Here is a 16,180-nt window from a genome sequence, read left to right as displayed (position 1 = left end):
TGGATCTCATTACTTTTTTGCATCCTGATTCCAGATAGAGGAATCTATCACGTGAGAGAAGACGCCTTTATGTCTGATCATTGATGATAGTAGTTTGTGGATTACCGTGGGAAATTGGTCCGAAATTGATCCATCATGCAAATAAATGCAACCTGGTGAACGAGTTGAACTCAAAAGACTCTACGAGTACGATACTCCGTTTTGTACTCCGTAAGTTGTAACGACCAGGTAAGCTTGCCAGGTAAGCTTCACCGGAATTGATTGGGGTTTCATGTTTCTGAGTGGAAAAGACAGTTTGGATCTGCCATGAGATCTTCAGAATTGGAGTGAAGTGGATATGGAAAAACCGTTATTGTGATCGCCGTTGTCCTTTGCTGAGTAAGTCTGGAGGCTGGATATTGCTCACTTGAGAAGCAAGAGAATGAGAACGAGTAATTGGTCGAGAATCCAAAAAGGAGGTCAGCAAAAAAGACAAGTCACCAGAGAGTTTTGTATTCGGCGGTATTGATGAGGTCATGAAGGGGATTTCAGATTGCAGCATGCCCATTGCTCAAGGATATCTGGGATTCAAACCAAAGTCCTCTTTACATGCATGCTTTCCAGGATACTGCATTTCAAGTTAATCCTAATCGCGTAAAGCGAACGATGGTCAAGAAGCGGGCCACACTGAATTTTGATAGTAGCTAGGGGTATTAATAGATAGCCAGGGCAAAGGTGCCACTTAAATTATTTTGGACGCGTAAACAAGTTGAGGCTGTGAGCCTGTGAGTGATAGATTTATCCTGTGATGAGCTATATTGTTGCTGCTGGACGAGATGGCAGACTGTAGTTGGTTGCCACTATTCGGTGAGGTTGGTCGTCTGTTGTTGTTGGTGTTTAGAGTCCAATAGAACTAGGTATACTGTTTGATATTCCAGCTGAGCTCGCTGAGTAAACAGATTACTGAAAATAGAGCCACGAAAAGAATAAAAGCATTACTTACCTAGGTAGGCAGCCTTTTGCATTGATCGAAGAATACTTATGGTTAGCATGCTGGTCAGCCAACAAAGAGCGGCGCTCCCTACTTGGGAATTGACTCAATCATAGCAGCCAAGATGAGGAATATGAGGAAGTCATGACTTGCGGGCTCCCAAAGTAAATCCTATTGGGTATCGATATAGTCGTTTGAGGTATAAAAGAACATCCTACCTTCCCAGCGTCAAGGGGAGAGAAAGCGATGAACAGGAAGGAGAGAGGAGAGCACTGCACATGCGCTTGTAATCCAGATCACTCATCCTATAGTAGGCAACACACTAACATTTTAGTCGGCAGTGAGAAAGCGTGAGAAGGCGTGAGATGTCGGTACTCTGGCGAGTCTGGCTCGAGTCTGGATGAGACTACAGTGTGTTTGTTCTCTGGAGAGAATTGGTCCGACTCATCAAACTAAAATCACTAGAAGCCTTTTATTGATCGACCAGGAGCTTTTGAGAATAGATCCGGCGATTATGCTTCACCAATATGCGGAAACCATTGGAACGGGCCTGGAAACAGACTTGACATAGCACCAAACCGGACGGCATGGGTGTGTTAGAAGTTAGGATGGATTTGGTTCACGGATTCACGATTGAAGGGCTAGTCCCACGGGCGTAAGCGGATGGTATAATTTGAATTGGATGATCAATACTCGAGGATATATAGGTAGTCTGTTGAAAGGTGTATAACTAGGTATAATGTGATTAAGACCTACCCAGGTATCAAGATTCTGATATATTCTGATGTATTCTGATATGTTCTGATATGTTCTGATATTGGAATCGAGAAGAGGTTCTGCCGGATTGATTCGATTATTCGATTTCACATGTCTACCTACCTACCTGCCTTACTACCTACACACTTCGTACGTTAGCTAGTAATTCTAATTCTTGACAATTCCACAAAAAAAGGCCCAATCACCCTTGTTTCTTCAATCAGTCAGTCCAGGATGGTGGTGATGAGAGAAAAAAAAACCCTTGGACTTTCCTTTTTTTTCTTCTAGGGAGAGACCCCCTTTTAGGGATATGGTAACAACCTACCATAGCCACCCTAGCTAATCTTTGGCAATCAGCAATCTTGCGTGTGCAATGTGCAATGTGTACTGGTCGTGTGCAATGTGCAATGTGCAATGTGCCATTGAAATTTGAATGTGCTTCCGCCCTCTTTTTGATTACCAGGTATTAATCTTTAATTGCAGCTAATAAATTGATACCGCCTGGGTAACATACCCAATGCTGTTTAGCGGCGAGAGCTGGTCCTTGATTGAGAGAAATTATCAAAAGGTATGAGTGTGAGTGAATTTGGGAGGGGAAACAGGATTGCTTAAACCACCTGGGCACTTTGCATCTGAATCAATCAATCAATCACTCAATCAAAATCAGATCACATCGACTCGACTCGACTCGACAATCAACCAACCAACCTTATCCATTCATTGACTTTATCTACCCAGGTACATACTATACCTACATACCCAGGCGGTGCTAGGAAAGAAAGATTGAACGATTGCGAGATTGAAAGATTGAAAGATTGAACGATTCCAAAATAACAACGTGCGAGGAAAAGAACAACCCAAGAACATCTCAAAAGTCTCAAACAAACCCTTAGCAATCTGCATTTGAACCTTCCCGGTCAACTTGCCTTGCGCATTTTCTACTTCTGCATGTTCTAAAGAAAGCAAACTTGATTCAAAGCCGAAAGCCTGCTGATTTCCTTTTCATCCGCGCCACCATCCATCCGTCCATCTATCCATCCACCCACCCAACCAGCATTCATTCATTCATCTGACGCCAAAAGATTTCTACTTCATGTTGAATTGAACGCCCTAGTTTGTCAACCACAACCACAACCGCAATCTCAATCTCAACCAACCATTGACAACAAAAACACCCTTTTTTTTTACACAAGAAACACGATACTTGAGATATTCTCCAAAGGATCTCAAGAAACTCCAATCCAACAATCGACTTCGACTTCGACCTTGATTCTAATCCCGACATTCGTTTGTACACACTCCCTTCTCATTTCGATCAAGAAGGATTCTTGGATACACCTCGTTTCTTTGTAAATTCTGCTGGCCATCTGGAAGACCTCAATCTTCATCCTTCACTTCTCAGCTGTTAAAACTAACGACACTCGATACCTTTTACGATAATATTCTATGAATTTCGAACGTCACGATTTGATCCGAGCTTGCTGTTGATTGCCGCCCGAGAACTTTGAGAGGAATTGAGCGTGTTCTTGATCTACTTTCACTCTTCCATTTGACGAACCCGTTACGAATTCCACATTCCAGAACATCAACCACAACCGCCTTGGCTGACGTAGCATATGCCATCGCACTCATAAGATTCTAATTTGGGCTCGTTTTTATCGTCGATATGGACCACTCCTACAGTGGCTCCGGGCGAAGGCCCCCTCACATAACAGTCAATTCGGGCAGTGGTGGAGATCTGCTCAATTCATCTACTACCTCTCCTTCTACTGCAGGAACTCCTGGTCAATCGAGGCAGTTGATCCCGCCGCCGCGACCACCGACTTCAGGCTCGCAACAGTCACGCATGGCTGCCCCTCAAGTATATGGCTCACCCGATGTGGCTCAGTCAAATGAAATGCTACTTCCTCCTTCGAGATCACGGCCTGCAGCGAACAATCAATCATCATCATACTCCGACTATCCTTTACCTTCTCCCTCAGTATCAGGGTTTTCGTCACGCAGAACAAGTTGGAGCTCAGAGGCGGGAAGTCGAGACAGTCGAGCAGGTCCATTTGGCTCACCTTTTGATGACTCGAGAGCTTCTTCGAGAGCCGGCGACAGCGATGATGAGAATATCAATACACAAACTGTTTCCGAAAAATATAACATCATGCCATCGGCAGGATTATTACTTTTCCCAGAAGATGTTGAGAAAGACGATTACCTTCACAACCCGGATCCAAGTGATAAAGACCTGGATAAGTGCGATATATGGAATCGGAGAGGTCTTACAAACGTTGGAGGATTGATCTTCATCGTCTTGGGCGTACTGGCCTTGTTCGTTGCATATCCAGTTGTGTATGTTATTAATCGATCGCCGGGAAAACTTCTGCTAACTATTGTCTAGTACATTCGTGAAAGACAAAATCGATCCTACTCATGGTGCCTGTGCATCAGCAGCAGATTGTTTATCAGATAAAGTTTCCCTTCTCAAGAATGTGAGAACGGGTCTCATAGATCCGGATACTCCAGACTCCGTCAAGAGCAAGACCGCTCACGATGGCACCAAATTGAAGCTTGTGGTAGGGTTTTCTACATCATGGAGTTTGGTTTAATGCTAAATGATCTTAGTTTTCTGACGAATTCAATACCGATGGACGAACTTTCTACGATGGCGATGATCCATTCTTTCAAGCCGTGGATATCTGGTATGGTGCTACTCAGGATTTGGAATGGTACGATCCCGATGCTGTAACGACCGGAAACGGCACTATGAACATCAAGTTCGACGCTTTTCAAAGTCACAACTTGAATTATCGCTCTGGGATGGTCCAATCGTGGAATAAGTTGTGCTTTAAGGGTGGTCGTGTGGAAGCTAGCATTTCATTACCTGGCCGAGGAGATTGGCCCGGTTTCTGGCCCGGTTTCTGGAGTATGGGCAATTTGGGACGACCCGGTTACCTAGCTACCACAGAGGGCATGTGGCCCTACAGTTATTGGGATCATTGCGATTACGGAATCACGGCAAATCAAAGTTCACCGGATGGTATCAATTGGTTACCCGGTATGAAGCTGCCAGCTTGTACGTGCGAGGGCCAAACGCATCCTTCAAAAGGTAATTCTCGATCAGCACCTGAAATTGATGGAATAGAAGCCAGCATTGGATTCATGACGGAGAACTGGGGAACCGCTACAGGTTCCGCATCTCAATCTTACCAGATTGCCCCATTCGACATATTCTACACGCCCGATTACAACTATGTTGAGGTTTATGACAACGAACAGACTTCTGTGAACGCCTACCGAGGTGGAAATTATCAACAAGCTATGTCTTCAGTGACTTGGCTCAACAATGATTGGTATGATGGCAACGGATATCAAACGTATGGATTTGAATACACTCCTGGATCCGAGGGACAGGTGACATGGTTCGTTGGTGATCAGTACACTTGGAAAATGGATGCCCGTGCATTGAGGCCAAACGGAAACGTCGGCCAACGAACGATGCCGGAGGAGCCTATGGCTCTTATCATGAATTTGGGAATGGGCACCAGTTTCTCCCAAGTTATGATGCCTAATTTGAACACTCTATTCCCCGCTACCATGCGTTTTGATTACATCCGGATATATCAAGAAGAAGGATCCGAATCGGTCACTTGTGACCCTGAAGGATACCCAACCACCGAATACATCGAAAAGTTCCCGAAGGCATATGTAAGTTGATTTATCACTTTCTTCAATTGCTCAGAGCACCATGCTAATGAATTTAGAAAAATCAAAATCATACGTCTTGGTCAGACGCTGGCTACTCGTGGCCTACAAATCAATTTGTCAACAAGTGCGACTAGCCAGCTACAAATCAATTTGTCGACAAATGCAAGTAGCCAGCTACAAAATATGTCGACAAATGCTAAAGACTCTTCATTTCATTCACAAACTTTTTGTATAAAGGACGTACTTTGCTTTGCAAAAGCGCAAAAGCGAATCATATACCCCTCGAGACGTGGCACGAATATTCACGCGCCAAAGGACATATAGAAGGCGGTCGGACATGGCGGCGCCTGGCGATTTCGATTCATCTTTTCTTTCACCGAATATTACAAAAGAGCGCGCGTTTTTGTTATTAATCTTGTTTTCTTCGCCTACAAATACACAATTGCATAGCGGCGTCGGCGTTTTATACTTTTCAGCATCAAGCACGTTTATTGATTTGCCTTTCTAGCTTCACACCAACTGTTGTTGGTTATGTTCAAAGTGCATTTTGAAGCCTTTGTGCTATCGCTGTTGTACAACAATACCACTGGTTCATATTTTACAAGTTTTCAGTTTTCGGTTTAAGTTTTTGAGTTGACAGATGGAGTGACCTTCACAACTCGATTATTGTGTTTAATTTAGAAAGAGAGATAACGGAGCTCTAGATGGGTATCTTTACCAAAAACAAAAATTAAAAAAAATAGGCAGGGGGAAGTTGGGGGAGTGGAAGTGAGGATAAACGAATGAATGGATTGACCTTATTGACTAACTGACTTAACTGATTGGATTGGATCAATTGGTTTGGCTTGGCTGGCTTGGTCTCTGGTTTGATATTGTATTTGATTGGATTTTGCAATGTGGGTGGGATCCTTTGATCGGCTTTGATATGAATAGTTTGGAATGACTGGGCTGAATTTAAATGAATGGGTGTTTAAGAGAAACTCGAAAGAGAGGTGGAAATTGGGGTTGAGAGTTCGCGAGGCAATGAGCGAATTTGAGGAGCGAGGTGTCGAAACCTTTAGAGGGTGTACCCATACCAATACCGATACCAAATGTCATGATAGTAAAGAGACTTCAATAATATTTCACTGGGCCTCTTCACGTGTTTCTGATGTTACATAACTCAACTGTTACATATGATTGCAATTTTCGGAGTGTGGAAAGTCAAGACAGGCAGACGATGAACATAACAGACACAGAAACACGATCTATATATACAATGGCCGCGATTTCACTCTACAACTTCATAGTACAATATAAACAATATAAACGGCCAATCGTACTAATAATAATAATAGACCTGTACAAAGACTTCTCCAAGGCTTCATGAGACAAGAGGTTTAGAAAGCCGCGATAATTTGGATCACGTGTAGCGAAGGGTCTCGATTATTGATGCCAAGACTTGATGGGGCAAGTATTCAGAACTTTTTTTCAATTGAACGCTAAGCCACTTTTGGGACACTAAGATAATTCTAACCGAGAAATCGCACACTCTCAATATTCGTGAACTTTTCTCATTGAATTCTTCTGAACTTTTGAACCTCAACACCTAAAGAAGTCGACCACCGCCAACATGTCGCACCGTAAATTCGAAGCTCCCCGTCACGGATCCCTTGCTTATCTCCCAAGAAAGAGAGCAAGCCGTCACCGCGGAAAGGTCAAGAGGTGAAGCATTTACCCCAATTTCCATTCTTTTGCGACTTTTGAGGATTCTACGAATTTATCGATATCCGTCTGCAAATCAATTTTTTGAAGGAAGATCACATTTACTAACTTTTCAATTACAAACAGTTTCCCCAAGGATGATAAGACCAAGCCAGTCCACCTTACTGCCACTCTTGGTTATAAGGCTGGTATGACTACCATTGTCCGCGACCTCGACCGTCCTGGTGCGAAGACACACAAGAAGGAGGTCGTTGAGGCAGTGACTGTCATTGAGACACCACCGGTACGAGCAACGCAGCCCGCTTGGCTTAAGCCAATGGCTAATATCTTTTTAGGTTATCGTTGTTGGTCTAGTGGGTTACATTGAGACTCCTCGTGGTCTCAGATCCCTTACAACCGTCTGGGCCGAACATTTGAGCGACGAAGTTAAGCGCAGATTCTACAAGAACTGGTACAAGAGCAAGAAGAAGGCTTTCACCAAGTACGCCAAGAAGCACTCCGAGAACAGCGGATCTTCCATCACCCGTGAACTCGAGCGTATCAAGAAGTACTGCACCGTCGTCCGTGTCCTCGCCCACACTCAAATCAGAAAGACTCCTCTCAAGCAAAAGAAGGCTCATTTGATGGAGATTCAAGTTAACGGAGGTAGCGTCGCTGAGAAGGTTGACTTCGCCAGCGGTCTCTTCGAGAAGCCAGTTGAGATCAGCTCCATCTTCGAGCAAGATGAGATGATTGATGTCATCGCTGTCACCAAGGGTCACGGTTTCTCTGGTGTCACCAGCAGATGGGGAACCAAGAAGCTTCCCAGAAAGACACACAAGGGTCTCCGTAAGGTCGCCTGTATCGGTGCCTGGCATCCAGCCCACGTCCAATGGACTGTTGCCCGTGCTGGTCAAGATGGATACCATCATCGTACCTCTTGCAACCACAAGGTCTACCGTATCGGACGTGGTGACGACCCCAACAACGCCGCCACCGAGTTCGATGTCTCCAAGAAGGCCATTACCCCGTAAGTTTTAACAGTATGTCACTTTCAGTATCACATTGACTAACATAATTTCAGTATGGGTGGCTTTGTCAGATATGGTGAGGTCAAGAACGACTTCATCATGCTCAAGGGTTCCGTTCCAGGTGTTAAGAAGCGTGTCATGACTCTCAGAAAATCCATGTTCGTTCACACCTCAAGAAAGGCCTTGGAGAAGGTTGAGTTGAAATGGATCGATACATCCTCCAAGTTCGGTCACGGTGCTTACCAAACCGCCGAGGAGAAGCACCAATTCTTGGGTACCCTCAAGAAGGACATTGCTCAATCCTCATAAATTTAAAAATTGGTTTCGCATTTCGGGTTTCTTACGTTTCGATAGGTGTAGTCGGTGGGGGTATCATATGTGCAATAAAGCAGTCCATGATTACCTATGGATATACTAGCATTCCATCAATGAAGAAATGTCAATGATATCCAATAATTTCAATAATGATTCAACTTATGATGATGTTTTGGCGGGCCCAGCCAATTGTGAGAACTGAGAACTTTGATCCAGGCCATGTTGGTTTCAATACCGTGAAAGAATTTGACAAGATGGTTTTTATCGTATTATATTTACGGCTAGCACTTGACGGACCTCGTTCTCGACCTCTTGACCTCTTTTTTCCTTGTATTTTCCAACAAATTTTAACAGACCTTTCACTGAGACCCTAGGAACAACTTACGAGTTGGCTTTATTAGCAATCACTTGAATCAAACTTTCTATAACTTGATCTTATATAATTTCTCTTTGCAGGATAGTGAACTTTGTTTTGCATTCTTCAATCTACCAGTGATCCCTTGAGTAATTTTCTCTTTTTTCCCTTCTCTCCTATCTCCTCTATCTTTCTTCAATTGTAAAAATCGTCATCCCACCAAACACCCCTGTATATAGATTCTTAAGTTGCACAAACAAGAAAAAGAGAGATTCCCCATTACCCCACGTCACCGAAGTCACACAACATCCTCTGGTCCTTCCTTAACCCCTCTCTTCTTAGCTTTATTTACTAGTTTCACTACATTGTCAATATCAATGGGTGCACTTTCCGCCGTCCTCGCCATCCCTTATCGAAGCATCAAAGAATCTATTGAAAGAAGTCGCAAACAGAAGAACAAAAATAAAAAAGTAAACAAACAAACAATATCTGCACCGGGAAGTCGCACGCCGAGTGTTTATCGTGAGACGGGAGGAAGAACACAGAGAACAGAGAGATTAGAAGGAAGAGTTAGTCCAGAGAAGGGAAGATCGCAATCATTAGGTTATTTACCATCGTTCGAGACGCCTCGGGCAGAATTGGAGGCAGATTTGGGCGAGGGAGTAAACAAGGGAAAGGGAAAGGGAAAGGAAATCGAAGGGGCTTCGCTGCAGAAATTGTCAACGGTGTTAAGGACGACGTCGCAGAGAGATTTTGCGTTGGACGCTATAACGCAAGTAGAGGTCATTGCATAGACGGAAATTTTAAGCTTGCGATTCCTACTGCTTTGTTTTCTCGACAAGGACGAATTGGAGAGGCTGGGTTTGAGAGGAGATCTAGAATTGAGCAGCGTTTCTTGCATAGCTCTGCGATCTTCAAATATACGAAGGATAATAGAAGTCCGGAGGAAGTAAACACAAGTACACAACCTCGAACACTATCCGAACGAACGAACAACTACACAGACAAAATGGGATCAGACGAAGATTACATGGCGTTCCTCGACAAAGCCAACGAGGATCCCAGTGCTGGCACATCAAAGGCTACGAGCAGTAATAAAAAAGCCGAGTTCAAGACGATGGATGATGATGTGGATGTACCTAGCGTGCTGGTTAGAGCAACCAAGGATGCGTGGTACACCAGTGATGCCGATGAACCATTTGTTGTTGTGGCGCTGAAATGTGAAGGAGGAATGCCGGATGAAGGTTTGTTTCTCGCTCTTTTTTGAGAGGTTTGGGAAATCATTGGTATCTGTGCTAACGAAGAATAGAAACATTCGCGAGGCTCATAGCCCATCCTGCTCCCGCAGACGCAGCGGAAGAAATACAGATTATGGATATTGGGGAGTGGGATCCGCAGGGACAGTATAAGCAGATTGTGCAAGCAGTGAGAGATGCTAGTAAGGGGAGTGATGTGAGGGTTTATAGGGTGTCGGGGGAGGGAGCGAGAGTTGAGTATTGGGTTGTGGGGGTTGAGGGAGGGAGATTGGTTGGAGCGAAGGCGTTAAGTGTCGAGAGTTAGGGGGTGAGGAGAGGTGGGGGGAAAAGATTGTTTATACCTGGCGTTTCTTGACTTTTGACCCTTGAGGAGGGACATTGGGGGATTGGGGTACATGATATAATGATGATGAATTGAATAAAGTGAAAGACGAATTGGATACTTTGAGTATGAGATGAGATGAGTTGTGATTCATTCATCTTTCGGCAAGGAAATGTAGATACGCATATCTAGGTACTCTTTGTCGAGTGACATTGAGAATCTAGCATGGGCTACACGGCGCATTTCTCTTTCAAAAAGCGTTTTGGGAGATACTATCAACCTCTTTTTTAAATGTCTTGGTTTTATTCTTGTATTCTATGCCATTCTCATCTGTCTTAACCCATTTCTCTGTCCGCAAATCTGCCAATTATATTCTTCGTTCCTTCTCTCTCTCCTTCTCTTCTTTGTATCTTTCTTTATTATATCCAACTACCTAATACCTTTAAAAAACAAGTAGTGGATGTATAATGAAGTAGGAATCTGTTGATTGTATTTTTCTCTCTTTCTTTCCTTCTCTTCGTTCCTCTCTTCTTCGTTGTATTCCACTACCTAATACCTTTAAAAAACAAGTAGTGGATGTATAGTGAAGCAGAACTTTCAATCATCTCCCTCCTTTCTATTTCTCCTTCCCTGTGTCTTGCTTCATTGTACTCTACTACCTAATACCTTTAAAAAACAAGTAGTGGGTGTACAATAAAGCAGAACTTTCAACCCTCTCCCCTCTCTCGCAGATATAGTTCCAATAGTCCAGATTCATCCGACATATGATTCTCGAGGGGTCTACCTCACAAGATCCACCCTTCTCTCCTCTTATATTGTTTTCATCCCGGGATATCGATTATATATATCTTCATCCATATATACAACAACATGGATCCCTCTTAAATACTCTGGTCCACAAGATCCTTGACATCTCCAAATATAAATAGTATTATGATTATGGGTGTCTGCTTGCGATAGTCCGTATCGCAGTCTGATATTCAGGAGCTGGTAATGTTTGAGAGTATTTGAAAATTTGAAAAGGGATCGATGTTCGAGATGTATTCGATCTTTTGGATTGTTTGAGGTTTTGGATTGGATTCGAGGATTGAGAGGCTTTGATTGTCGGTTGATGGTTGAGACTATGGGCCGTGACGCTGGTGTCGCCTGTGCCGGGACGGAGCGGAGAGGCGAGAATTATGTTCTCCTTCGCGGAAGAGTCTTTGTTGATGAGCGACGCAGTCTCCACATACCAACGGGTATGCTTTAATCTGATATCTAATCCTGCTTTGGATTGGTGAATATATGGGTCTCTGGTTGACCCGATTCCAAATTGAACCGTCGCTAATATGATAAGGTGTAGCGGCTCTGACTGCAAAGTACGATACTGGCTTGTATGTTAAGCGACCAATAGCTTGAACCTTTACAGTGCCAGTGCTCGCAGGAGATCTACAGTATTACAACAACTATCACTACCCAGGTATTAGATATATTTGCCGTTGATGAGGTGGTGAATTATCTCACGAGTATGCGAAAGCTGGTCGACATGTCCTCAAATTACTGATGTCGCAGCCATCGCCATCCTCCGCAATTCAGACATTCGGAGTCCATCCCACCCAGCCAAATCATATGTCAATGGAGGGTGGTTCCCGCAGTCTTTGCTCAAGATCAGAGCCGTCCATTCTGCCGCTGCAACAGCACACCTCTCAATTCTCTGCGCCTCGTCCCATTCTCGTGTGAGATACTCATTATGAGGTATCCCCCACCCAGACAAATACACACACATTTCCGGATGAAAATAACGAGGGTCGTACCCGGGGAATGCGAACGGGAGTTGTGTGGCTTGGAAGACGAAGGAGAAAAAGAAATAGAGAAGCGACAGCGAATTCCCATTCTGATAGACCTCTGGGTGTTGGCGTTTGTGCAGCTGCCATTTGTCCCAAATTTCGTCGGAGAGTTCGCTGTGGAAACCGAGATCCTCGAGGATCGTGGGGTCCTCGTACGAGCTGCAGGTGCAGATGATGTACGGGGGAAGAGTGGGTGCGTCAGGTGGGGGAACGCGGGAGTAGGGTGGAGGAGGGGAGTTGGGAGGCGAGATTTCGAAGGCGGCTACTTCGTTGAGGGGGTCGAATCGGATGGGCGACGCCGCGCGGATAGAGTTATCCGGGTTGTTCACCGGAATGGAAAGGTTTGTTTCGCTCATTTTTTTCGGTTTCGAGATGAGGATTCGAAAGGGGTGGAATTCTCGTCGGCTCGGCTGGGAGGGTTATTTGTCGTCGGTTATATTTATGGATGGTTTTTCGAACTTTGGATGACGTATATGATATGACGTCGAATTTCGATGTCTCAACAGTCCTCCGTATTCGAGATAGGTTGATTTTCTATACCGGGTTGTATGTCGAGTTTATGTGATCGTCGAAGATGGATACCAAATATCAAGATGTATGAAGAAATCGAACTGGTAAGAAAAGTTTTACTTGCTCAAGAGATTTCTGATATGGAAAGGAACGAATAGATGGAACCGAGAAATAAATTTCTAGATTTGGTTGCTCATGGAAGAAAAGTAATGGTCGTAATGACGTTGGAGCTATTTTTACTAGTTCCGTGCTATCTACCTAGTAGAGTCTAACGTCTTGTTTGACGGTTAGTCGGACGTCTGATGTCTGACATCTCTCGGCGAATTTGCTTTGATGAGTACATGATGAGCTTTCAGGAATTCTTCAGGGGTAGAAAGCAGTGGATAAATACCCATCAGTAGGTACCTGGTAGTTACCTAGTAGTTATAGATTGTGTATAGATGAATTTTGAGAGGAGAAAACAACATATCATTTCAATTAAGAAGAGTTACCCATTTATTACTTGATAGCAGTCTATGTATGCCCAATTCTATATTTCCCAGTCCTCGTCATTAATTTGTCTATTACCCTTCATAAAAAAAATTCCTCGAGTAAGTACGCCCCTGCGTACAATCTACTCAGCAGCTCTCAAACTAGGCAGCTCCACCCATGGATGCCTTCCCTTTCAAGTTCTTCCACGGCCAGTGACTTCCGAAAGCTACAAACAATGCGATTCCGCAACAGGTGATTGCCAACGCATATGTAACTTTTAATCCCTGCAAATAACTCTCTATGATGCCCTCGATCAACTCTCCCTCTTTTCCAAACACATTTCGCAATTCGCTAACCCCTACTGATAATACCTGGGCTGGGGATACCGAAGGTGCGTAGTGAGGAAGAACGTGCAAGATACGGTTTGCGAAAGCCGCTTCTGCGATGGAGATGAAGAATGCACCACCGATTGTTTGGGCGAACAACACCATTGCCGTCGCGGAAGAAAGATCGGCTTGGGAGACGGTAGCTTGGGCGGAGATGACGGGGATTTGGAAAACAAAGCCCGTGGAGAGGCCGGCGAGGGCTTGGTAGCCTATCCATTGTGCCGAGGTGGAATCGACGCCGAGCGTGTAGAGGAGTCCGCATCCGATTGTTGCGCCGGCTGCGCCGATGATCATGAATGGAACGCTGGGAGAAAGTGTTAGTAGAGTTGGGAGTATAGGAAGATGGTGTGCTGAGTTGAAACTTACAAATGGCCAAATGCAGAGATCAATCCTCCAGAAATGATGGTTGCGATGGTGGTACCGATAATCATTGGCAGATTTCGCACACCAGATTGAGAAGCCGAAACTCCAGAGACGACTTGAAAGTAATAGGGGAGATAGTAGAGTAGAAGGAACCATCCGCCGCAGAGGAAGAATACATATACCATTCCTACAGAAACTGTACGTTCTTTCAACAAACGGCCGACGATAACTCCACGCTCGCCTTGGAAATATTGGATTACAATGAAGAGAATGAGGAGAAGGACGAAGCCGATGAGAGTACCGATGACATCGGCAGATTTCCAGGCTTTCGTTTGGCCACCCCATTGAAGAGCCAGGAAGAAACAGACGAGACTGGCCATGATTGTAAATGTTCCTGGGAAATCCATTTGTAAGATCTTTTCCTTGAGGGTAGCAGGAGTTGGTACTGCATTTTTAGGTGTAGTGAACACTAGGAAGTCGATATATTAGCACTTGTATGTTTAAGATATAGAGTATGAGAATTGGTCAAATACTCACGAAATAGGATGATAGCTCCTGCGAGTCCACCAATCGGAAGATTGATGTAGAAACACCAACGCCATGTCAATTTATCTGCAAACACACCTCCGAGAAGTGGCCCTACTACAGAGGCCACTCCATAAGATGCACCTAAGATACCTGTATAAGCTGCGCGTTGAGAGGGAGGTGCTGCGAATGCAATAATCGTATATGCTCCGGAGGCAATTCCAGCACCACCAAGTCCTGCAATGGCTCGGCCTACTATTAAAGCGGTACTATTCGGAGCAACGCCTATGTGTTTTCGAATTAGTGTTTGTGCTACACTTCGAACTTTGAGACAACTTACCGCAGATTAAACTCCCGAGTTCGAAGATGAAAATGGCAATGAGGAAAGTTATCTTTAGCGGAAAGTATTTGTAGGCCTTTCCCCATGTTGATTGAAAGGAACCGACTGTGAGAAAGAATGCAGAACCATACCAGCCGACAAGATCTAAGCCGTGGAACTGGTCGGTAATTTTTGGAATTGCTGTAGCCTGAGATTATATTAGCTTTGCACTCTATTGTATGATGATATATTGTGATTCCTGATCGCACAGCAAAAGGGAGAGAAGGTATACATACCACAATCGTCATGTCTAAAGAGACAAGAAAGATGCTGAGTGATAAAGCAATCACTATCATCACCATTGCAAAAGCCTTTGGATACTCTAAACCATCTTCCCCTGGGCCATTATTGTTTATCTCTCCACTTTCTAAATCCGCACCATCTGTGCTGTTTTTTTTCTCTCTCGATATCGAATCACGAATCGAAGGCGCAGTACTCTTTTCCAAATCGGTATCAGAGACCACTGTTGTTGGCCTTGAGGTTTCCATTTTTGCTCGGTCGTCTCGAGACATCAAACTTGTTATTTTATTATCTTGATCAAAGTAGAATAAACAATCGCAAAGCAATTGTATTCAAAATTCGAAGAGGTAACGAGAAAGTATAAAAGTGAATCCGATTAATGTTCAAAATTGTTTTCTTTCGTCATAGCAAAAACGGGATCCCTTTATAGAAGCCTCTTTCCTCATCTCACTCGAACGCACTCACACTCGGGTATTAGACGTCAACCCCTTTCATAAGACCGCCTTGCGGAGATGGTGTGACGGAGACGGCTTGGACCTCATCCTAATCACGCAGGGTAGTCGATATATGCGCCGACATATTCTGCAATACATTTTGCAATACTTCCGCCGATGAATCACAACGAAACTTTAACCAAACTTCATCAAAGATATTGCAATATCTTGTAGAACCTTCGAAACTGCATTCCATACCCCGACGAATGCTTTACCCGTTGGGCCAAGTTTCAAGCGCTTACATCTGTCAGCCCTCAACTTACCGCTCTCATCAAAGGAACCTTATCTGATTTACGTGTAGTCAGCATGCTTGCATATTTGGGTATTTATTAAAAAGGAAAGGATCATGAGTTGAATGGGATATAATATGATAAGTTTTATGTCATTGTCGATTCTCCGCCGAAATGCGGCAGGAGAGAATGGTAAACAAATAACTAGATTCGGCGGAGATGGCGGTCGAAAGAGGATACGCGAATGAGAGTGAGTGAGGGTGAGTCACTCTGAGAAACAATGACTTCTGGTTACACAACATTTCACGTCCCTCCACATGTTTTGATCAAGTGGCAGAATATGCTTACGGAAAGCGGTGTCGATTAATATTA

General features: G+C 44.2%; 6 protein-coding genes across 6 annotated transcripts; 4 read left to right on the top strand and 2 right to left on the bottom strand.

The window, feature by feature from the left end:
* The first annotated feature begins 1,923 nt into the window (after positions 1–1,923).
* On the top strand, positions 1,924–6,688 carry EAE98_003694 (uncharacterized protein). The gene is made up of 4 exons (XM_038951314.1): positions 1,924–4,066; positions 4,116–4,290; positions 4,340–5,422; positions 5,479–6,688. The coding sequence occupies exons 1-4, from the start codon at positions 3,393–3,395 to the stop codon at positions 5,554–5,556; spliced, it is 2,010 nt and encodes a 669-aa protein (XP_038812778.1). The 5' UTR covers positions 1,924–3,392; the 3' UTR covers positions 5,557–6,688.
* A 291-nt stretch (positions 6,689–6,979) lies between these two features.
* On the top strand, positions 6,980–8,665 carry EAE98_003693 (uncharacterized protein). The gene is made up of 4 exons (XM_038951313.1): positions 6,980–7,126; positions 7,253–7,409; positions 7,462–8,135; positions 8,190–8,665. The coding sequence occupies exons 1-4, from the start codon at positions 7,035–7,037 to the stop codon at positions 8,443–8,445; spliced, it is 1,179 nt and encodes a 392-aa protein (XP_038812777.1). The 5' UTR covers positions 6,980–7,034; the 3' UTR covers positions 8,446–8,665.
* A 518-nt stretch (positions 8,666–9,183) lies between these two features.
* EAE98_003692 (uncharacterized protein) lies at positions 9,184–9,600 on the top strand (the record flags this gene model as incomplete). The annotated part of the gene is made up of 1 exon (XM_038951312.1): positions 9,184–9,600. One exon carries the CDS (start codon positions 9,184–9,186, stop codon positions 9,598–9,600), a length of 417 nt encoding a protein of 138 aa, XP_038812776.1.
* A 215-nt stretch (positions 9,601–9,815) lies between these two features.
* On the top strand, positions 9,816–10,366 carry EAE98_003691 (uncharacterized protein; the record flags this gene model as incomplete). Its single annotated transcript, XM_038951311.1, has 2 exons — positions 9,816–10,050; positions 10,116–10,366. The coding sequence occupies 2 exons, from the start codon at positions 9,816–9,818 to the stop codon at positions 10,364–10,366; spliced, it is 486 nt and encodes a 161-aa protein (XP_038812775.1).
* Positions 10,367–11,915: 1,549 nt separating this feature from the next.
* Positions 11,916–12,566, bottom strand: EAE98_003690 (uncharacterized protein; the record flags this gene model as incomplete). Its single annotated transcript, XM_038951310.1, has 1 exon — positions 11,916–12,566. The coding sequence occupies one exon, from the start codon at positions 12,564–12,566 to the stop codon at positions 11,916–11,918; it is 651 nt and encodes a 216-aa protein (XP_038812774.1).
* A 606-nt stretch (positions 12,567–13,172) lies between these two features.
* On the bottom strand, positions 13,173–15,959 carry EAE98_003689 (uncharacterized protein). The gene is made up of 5 exons (XM_038951309.1): positions 15,081–15,959; positions 14,806–14,992; positions 14,478–14,750; positions 13,944–14,409; positions 13,173–13,881 (listed from the first exon to the last, which is right to left on the bottom strand). The coding sequence occupies exons 1-5, from the start codon at positions 15,354–15,356 to the stop codon at positions 13,353–13,355; spliced, it is 1,731 nt and encodes a 576-aa protein (XP_038812773.1). The 5' UTR covers positions 15,357–15,959; the 3' UTR covers positions 13,173–13,352.
* Positions 15,960–16,180: the final 221 nt, after the last annotated feature.

Source organism: Botrytis deweyae (assembly GCF_014898535.1).
Source record: "Botrytis deweyae strain B1 chromosome Unknown BDEW_006, whole genome shotgun sequence".
NCBI lineage: Eukaryota > Fungi > Ascomycota > Leotiomycetes > Helotiales > Sclerotiniaceae > Botrytis > Botrytis deweyae.
This window is presented reverse-complemented; position numbering and strand designations above follow the sequence as displayed.

Coding starts and splice junctions, on each gene's coding strand:
- EAE98_003694 (XM_038951314.1), top strand. CDS start 3,393: ATGGACCACTCCTACAGTGGCTCCGGGCGAAGGCCCCCTCACATAACA. Junction 4,291..4,339: donor GCACCAAATTGAAGCTTGTG/GTAGGGTTTTCT, acceptor AAATGATCTTAG/TTTTCTGACGAATTCAATAC. Junction 5,423..5,478: donor AAAAGTTCCCGAAGGCATAT/GTAAGTTGATTT, acceptor TAATGAATTTAG/AAAAATCAAAATCATACGTC.
- EAE98_003693 (XM_038951313.1), top strand. CDS start 7,035: ATGTCGCACCGTAAATTCGAAGCTCCCCGTCACGGATCCCTTGCTTAT. Junction 7,127..7,252: donor CACCGCGGAAAGGTCAAGAG/GTGAAGCATTTA, acceptor AATTACAAACAG/TTTCCCCAAGGATGATAAGA. Junction 8,136..8,189: donor TCCAAGAAGGCCATTACCCC/GTAAGTTTTAAC, acceptor ACATAATTTCAG/TATGGGTGGCTTTGTCAGAT.
- EAE98_003689 (XM_038951309.1), bottom strand. CDS start 15,356: ATGTCTCGAGACGACCGAGCAAAAATGGAAACCTCAAGGCCAACAACA. Junction 14,993..15,080: donor CTTTAGACATGACGATTGTG/GTATGTATACCT, acceptor ATATAATCTCAG/GCTACAGCAATTCCAAAAAT. Junction 14,751..14,805: donor ACTCGGGAGTTTAATCTGCG/GTAAGTTGTCTC, acceptor GAAAACACATAG/GCGTTGCTCCGAATAGTACC.